Genomic DNA, 7,787 nt, shown 5'->3' with positions numbered 1-7,787 from the left:
TCTGTGAAATAATCTAAATCAGGATAATCTGATGGTTTTGGAGTTCCTAGAATATCAAAAATCTTATGCAATTGATCAATATCACTATCTCCTCTAAATATTGGTTCATGAAGAATCATTTCAGCAATCACAGCTCCCATCCCCCATATGTCGATTCCTGAGCCATAAACGTTATATTTCTGAATCAATTCTGGTGGTCTATACCACATGGTTACTACTTCCACTGTATCTCTTTATTGGAATGCTAATAGATCGTGCTAATCCAAAGTCTGCTAATTTAACTACATCTCCACTTAATAAAACATTTGATGGTTTAATATCTCGATGAAGAATTCTATGCGAATGCATAAATGCTAATGCATCTAACATCTGATATGAAGCATGTCTAATAAAGTCAATAGAAAGGTCTTGAGGATTATTTTTAAGAAATTTATGAAGGTCAGTATTACAATATTCAAATATAAGATATAAATGTTTCTCTGAATTATAAACATCTAATAATCTACAACAATAATTAGCTAAACTCATTTTTCTTTTTTTTTTATATATAAATTTAATAACAAACTTAACAATATTAGGATGTGAAATATCTCTTAAGATTGTTTTGAAGTTATATTTTTTACTTAGTTTTATGTTTTAAATTAATTTTTATTTTATTTGTATTATTCATAATCCTTTACATATAATTTTGATGTGAATGAGAATGAATGATAAGGGTTATAAATCCTTATTTTACATATTGGTTATATGTAAAAGAGTAATTTAATTTGTCTTACACAATTAAAAAATGAATAATAAGACTTTGTTATTCAATATTTGGTTTCTATTTTTAATTTATTAATTTTATAATTCAATAAGAATTGAAAATGAACTTCATTTGAATTTCAATTGAAATTCATTGTCTCGTTATTTATCTTTTTTTTTAAAAAAACCTAAAAGAATATTCTCCCGTTATTATTGTGATGACTTCCACTTAAAATATTGATTTCTACTTGAATTAACTTGAAGATTCAATAGAAGAAAAAAGATTAATACAATTAATATTAAATTACATTAAGAAATTAAACAGCCAATGATAAATTATTGGTTGTTAGTTTGTAATAAGTTTTGGAGAAAGCATTTGAACCCAATACTGAAGTGTTGAAGGTGTTAAGTCTTGATATTGTTCTGGAAATTCTTCAATTAATGTCCTAACTGTTTTTGTTAAACCTAATTCATAAAACTTTTTTACTGCATTTAATTTGATTGCTTGGTTCCATCTTTTCTTCTTTTGAACTCTTTTTTTAGGACTTTTTCCATCAACAACCTCAAAAGTTGATGGTTCAGCTGGTCGAAAGACAGATAATTTGGAGTTTGTCATAAATGAATATTATATATGAAACTTAAGTTCTGGAGGTACTTTTTAAAAGAGAAAAGACTAATAATAAAAAGATAATAATTAAAATCATTCAATGAATAAACCTATTTCTTTTTCATCTCTTCTAAAAAACATACCCATTGAACTTTTCTAGAATTATTTGTTTATAAAAAATTTGAATTTCAATTGAAGTTTAATTGAAACTCAACTTAATAATTAATTATCTGAATAATTTTCTATTTTTATTTATAATTTTTTCTATTTAATTATTTAATATTTTTGTTTATTGTTTTGTATAACATCTACAGTCATTCATTAAAAAATTAATAGATGTAAGTTAGTGGTTTTTGTTTGTTTTTATAATATCCTTAATTGATTTACAATTAATTTTATGAAACTCTCACAATCAATTTATATCAAAATCAGAATGCTTCTTTAACCCTCAAAAATATATATGTGATGAAAATGAGTTAAATTATTTTTTCATTAAAATTTAATAAGATTATAAACATTATCATAGAAGTTATTTTAAAATACCTAAGTCAAGTATAATATCATAAAAAGTTAATCATTTGTTTTTATCCCAATTTATATTATTTTTTTTTTCAAACCATTTAGTTATTTGTATATATAATTTCATTCATTTGTCAGTATAAATTGTATATAATATTTAGTACATAACAATTAAATATTATTTCATGTTGTAACTCTATTTAACAAATAAAATAATTTATATTTACAATAAATTATATCTGAATATAAACATAATGAATATAATTCTTAAATTAATAATCATAATGATAAACAAAATAAAATTGAATTATTATTTTCATAGATGGTATCATTAATAGGTTTTGTATTTCAATACCGAAGATGTTTTATTGTCTATAATAAATAGAATTTTTATATTCTAATTAAAATTAGAAACATAATTTATTTAATACTAAAAATGAGTGGAATATATATTATTATATTATTACATATTTTCCTTTGAATAACAATGATACATTCCTTTTTTGTATTATGACTAACAAATTATATGTTGTTAATTCAATAATGAAGTATTTAATTATTTTGTTTTGTAAAAAAAATCAAAATAATAAGTGTTCCGAGAGAGTAAAATTACAAAAATAGAGTTATGTATCAATATTAAAAGAGAACATAATATATGTTTTTCAATTTTATATCAGTAGTACAATATTTTAATTATAAATGATATTATAATAATTATTACCTTATATATTAATATCACTATAGTACAACTTTTCATTAAAATATCTTGAATTTATTATTCAGAGTGATAAGAGAATAGAATAGATGAATATATAGATATATGGTACAATACAAACGTTGTTTTTATTCATAAACTAATATCAATATTTGATTAGTATTTGATGGTATATTTTTATTTAAATCAGTAATCATTCTATCAAAATATTTCATTTTATTAAGAAAAACAATTTTTTATTTGAAAAATAATTTTATTGTTTGTTAGAATTAAATTAGTTAATTTTAATTTTTTGAGTTTTTCTGTTTTTTTACCACCGTTCTACTATCATATCATAAGTTCATAAAAAATGTTTTATATTTTCTTAATATCTTTCTCTGAAGTTATTGTATTATAGACATATGATATTATTAAAATATTCTTATAAAATATATTAGTTTGTTCAACTCTTTTATTTCATTTCAATTTTTCACTTTTGTTTTGAATTTTTTATAAAATATCATTGAGTTATTCTTTAATGATATAATAAATAATAATCAATAGACTATTTCATTTTAATACTCAATTATTTGTTTTGAAGTATAAGAGTATATTGAAAATATAACCAATTAATGTTTTTTTTCAATTTAAAAAAAAAAAAATAAAAAGAATGAAATTATTATTATGATAAACAATTCCTGTTGTTGTTTGTTTTTTATTCTAATACTCATATTTATTAATCCGTTATTTTGTTTCAATTATTTAAATTAAAATAATCAGTTTTAATGCTGTAATTGTAAATGGCTATGGTATATACCTGACATAAATGTTATGAATTATTCACTCTTATATATGTATTTTATCTTTTAATTATTATCATTCTTGATTATTTAAAATGAGACTAGTTTGAATATTGTATTTAATTAAATGAATAGTGATATCAATGTAACAAAGAAGGTAATTAATAGACATGATGATCCATCAAGATTATTATGTGAATTTGATTCATCATTTAGTTTATTTTCCGAACTTTCAGAAGTTGTATTTGTTTTATTGTCTTTATCTTTCTCATCATTTCCTGTTTGTTTATTTTCTCCATTTTGTTCTTTTGATTCTTCCTTTGCGTTTGGTTGATTTTGTTGACCTTTTTCATTGTTCTCGTCTTTTCCTTGTTGTTCATTGGTTTTATCCTTTTTAGTATTTTCATCTTTAGGTTCTTCATTTTTACCTGTTGTATCAGAACTACCTGTGCCTGTAGTTCCTTTATTACCATTTTCTACTCCATCTGTTCCAGTACTTCCTTTATCAGTTTTATTATCAGCTCCTTCTCCATTCTTTTCCTTTTCTGTTGTTTTGCTTGGATCATCTCCTCCTGTATTTCCTGTTACATTAGAGCTACCTGCTCCTTTATTTTTCCCTTGACTTTCACTCCCTTTTTCTCCATTTGCTGTATTTGCTTTTTCACTGCTTCCTGTTTGAGTTTCACTATTTCCTTTATCATTTGCTCCACTACTTGGAGATTCTCCAGTATTTTTTGAACTACTCTGTCCTTTTTCATCATTTCTAGATTCTGTTTTTTCTTCTTTGCTATTCCCTTCTACACTAACGTCTTTTGATGAACCACTTCCTGTTCCCGAATTTTGTTCAACATGTGTTTCTTCTTTTCCAGGGTTATTACTTCCTGGTTTTTTACTATCTCCTGAACTACTAGGATTTTGTTCAGCATCACCCATTCCTGTAGTTCCAGGACTACCTCCAGCACTGCCACTTACTGACCCTTTTTCTTCCATCTCAGTAGTTCCACTACTAGTTGGTCCTTTAGCTTCTTGTTCATCGCTTCCTGGAGATACAGTATTTGTCTGAACAACAGGAGTAGTTGTGCTTCTTGGCTTTTGTGCTTCTGCTTTCCCCTTATCAGCGCTGCTTGTTTCATGTTTACCACTACTTGTTGTAGAGCTTTCTAATACGGAATTTTTATCAGATTTTCCTTTGTTATAACCTTCTTCATTTTGACCACCATTTTCTAATATTTTTTCATTTGATATTGGTGTTTTTATTGTTCCTGGTACTCCATTTTCTTCTGGAGATGTTACCTTTTCTTCTTTATTCACTTGGTGTTGTTCACTTTTTAAATGTATATTATATTTATTGTACATTATTTTATGTTTATTTGAATACATGTGTGTGTGAATTACTTCTGGATTGTTAATAATTTCTGTTGCATTAGTAATTACAATAATCAATAGAAATATAATCATTGAATGAAATGTATGTAAGTTTTTCTCTTTAAATGTACTCTCTTCTTTTCATTATTATCTTTTATTTTCTTTTTATTTCTTAATGACTCAATTATTTCATTCTTCATTTCATCATATTGATGTGTTATTGTATTTTGAAATTCAACAATAAATAGAATGAAATGAAATATTAAATTAAAATTCATGTCATTTTTGTATTTTAATCAACAAAATTAAATAAACATTCAATTTAATAAATAAATCATAAACAATAACAACAATAATGAATGAAATGAATAATAATTTCAATTCATAATTCAAATCATTATTATTTTAAGAATATATTCATCATTTATTGATTATTCATTTTAACTTGTTTCTTATTCCGACTTTATCATAAAATGATTCAAATGAATAAAACAAGAATATGAATAAGAGTAATAACATGAACAAATGATTATTTAATCAATATTAGAATTTATTATTTGATGAATATATTAATTATTATCAACATTTTTGTATTAAAACTCAAACACATAATTTGTTGATAATAATTTATTTGGTTTTGTGTTTCAAGTCAACCATGATAATATAAATATAAAGTAACACAGACTATAAAACAAAGTTATAAATATAATGATAAAATGTATATTAATTTATAAACAGTTGATAAATAAATGATCAAATAAAGTTAATTTACAAGCAATAAGTAATGACACAATGTTTAATAAACAAAATGATTAAATAAGAAATGATTAACATAAAATAAAAACATAAAAACAAAAGATAATAAGAAATAAGAATGATGAAATAATTCAAAATAAAAGATAATAAAGAAAGAAGAAATGAAATAAACAAAAGAATTATATAATAAAGTATATGAAAATAAAGAATGAAAAGAATAGAAATAAAATAAGAAATAGAGAATAAGAATAAACATAAATATTTTAATACTAAATAAAGAGAATAATAAAGAAAAGAAATAAGAAATAAAAATATCAATTAAAAATAAATGGATATAATATAAAATGATATAAATACAAACGAAAAAGCAAGAATAAAAGACTAAATATGAAGAATATTTAAATATTAATTCAAATTAAATACAAATTAACTGTTAATAATTTTATTAATTATATAATATCATTTCATTAATTAATTCTTATATTATTTAAAATATTCTTTATTTCTGTTATTCTTTATTTTTTATACAAATGTATCATTTTATTTAAATTCATCTGTTGTGTAGTATTTCTTATTCTTCTTTTCTTTATTAAAATCATTATATTTATTCTTTTATTTATTATCATTTTCTTCTTATAAACCATAAAATAATTTGTATTAAATTATCTTATTTGTTTTAATGTGCTGTTAAATATTTCTTAATTCCATCTGGTGTTGGTTCAATGGTGTCTTTGCCTGGTTTCCAATTGAGTGGACAAACTGCTCCATGTTCATCACTGAATTGAATTGCTTTAACTATTCTGATTGTTTCTTCCGTTGATCTTCCAATTCCATCATCATTCATTTGAATGTATCTTACTTTTCCTTTATCATCAATGATGACATATCCTCTTCTTGCAATTCCTGCTTCAACATTTAACATTCCATATTTGATAGAAATGCATCTCTTAATATCTGATACTAATGGGAATGTCAACTTTCCTACTCCTCCTTTACTTTTATCTGCTTCACACCATGCTTGATGACAATAAACTGAATCTACACTCACTCCAATAACTTCACAATCGATTTCTTTCAATTGTCCTGCAAGTTCACTATATCCAATCATTTCTGTTGGACAAACAAATGTCCAATCCAATGGATAAAACAACAATACAACATATTTTCCTCTATATTCATTAATATCAATCTCTTTGATTGAACCACATGGACAATATGCTGGTGCTTTAAATTCTGGTGCTTCTTTTCCAATTTGTGCTTTTTCAAATGTGTTTATAAATTTCTTAAATGCTTTTATTCTTGGACAACAACATTCTTTACAACATTCTTTCTCTTGACATTCTTTTTTACAACACTCTTTTTGTTGATTGCAAGACATTTGACTGATTGAATTGATGAGATTGTGGTGATGATGAGATGTTTAAATGACAAATGAACTACCAAAATCATCTTTACTTAACTAAAATAAAAATGTCGTCATCATCACTTCTGCATTATTCTCATTATGGTAATTATTCAATTTTCAAACAACTTATAATGAAAGAACTGGTAAATAGAAAACAAAAATGACGAGATAAAAAGAAGAAAACGGAGATACACACATCCACACATTCTAAAAGAATCTAATGAAGAATATGATGAGGAGAAAGAGAAATGTATTGGCACAAAACATCAATAATAAATAATAAATAGAAACAACAAATAACAACTAGAAATAACAATGATATGAATAAGAATATTGAAAATGGCATAATAGAATAAATTTCAAATATATAAACATAAAGAAGAAATAATGATTTACAAATAAATAGAAAATGAATAAAACAAAAGAATATAATAAGAAATAATATAAAACAATAAGAAATGTATTATCAACGAATGATAAATAAAAATAAAATAAAAACATAATATAAGAAACATAAAATACAATACTAACAGAAGAAATAGAATACAATGAATAAGAATGAATAATAATTGCAAATAAATGTTAAAAATTAATAAAATTTAGATAATTTCAAATATAATAGAAATGAATAACAAATAATAAATAACAAATACGATAAAGAAAAGAATAATAAATAACGAATGAATAATTACAATACAGAATAAAAGAAGAATAAAAATGAAAATAGAGAAAATAACAGAATAAAAACATAACAATATAATATTATATTATACAATAAGAAAATTTAATTAACAATGTAATTATGAATATTTCAACGAAATAAATATGAAGAAAATAATAATAAAATACTAACAAATAAACTGAATTATAAATAATAATAATGAAAATAAAGTATAA

At 22.8% G+C, this 7,787-nt stretch overlaps 2 protein-coding genes and 1 pseudogene across 2 annotated transcripts; all 3 read right to left on the bottom strand.

Moving 5' to 3' along the window:
• EHI_145860 overlaps positions 1-748 on the bottom strand; it is a 1,315-nt pseudogene extending 567 nt beyond the window's left edge.
• Positions 749-3,487: 2,739 nt separating this feature from the next.
• Positions 3,488-4,822, bottom strand: EHI_145850 (uncharacterized protein; the record flags this gene model as incomplete). Its single annotated transcript, XM_650629.1, has 1 exon — positions 3,488-4,822. One exon carries the CDS (start codon positions 4,820-4,822, stop codon positions 3,488-3,490), a length of 1,335 nt encoding a protein of 444 aa, XP_655721.1.
• A 1,306-nt stretch (positions 4,823-6,128) lies between these two features.
• On the bottom strand, positions 6,129-6,868 carry EHI_145840 (peroxiredoxin, putative). The gene has a single exon (XM_642815.2). It carries the CDS (start codon positions 6,861-6,863, stop codon positions 6,162-6,164), a length of 702 nt encoding a protein of 233 aa, XP_647907.1. The 5' UTR covers positions 6,864-6,868; the 3' UTR covers positions 6,129-6,161.
• Between the last annotated feature and the right edge of the window lie 919 nt (positions 6,869-7,787).

This window comes from Entamoeba histolytica, genomic scaffold, assembly GCF_000208925.1.
Source record: "Entamoeba histolytica HM-1:IMSS scf_1104750518505 genomic scaffold, whole genome shotgun sequence".
NCBI classification, from domain to species: domain Eukaryota; phylum Evosea; order Mastigamoebida; family Endamoebidae; genus Entamoeba; species Entamoeba histolytica.
This window is presented reverse-complemented; position numbering and strand designations above follow the sequence as displayed.

What these genes read in the sequence shown, in the direction of transcription:
- EHI_145840 (XM_642815.2), bottom strand. Translation starts at nt 6,863, where the DNA reads ATGTCTTGCAATCAACAAAAAGAGTGTTGTAAAAAAGAATGTCAAGAG.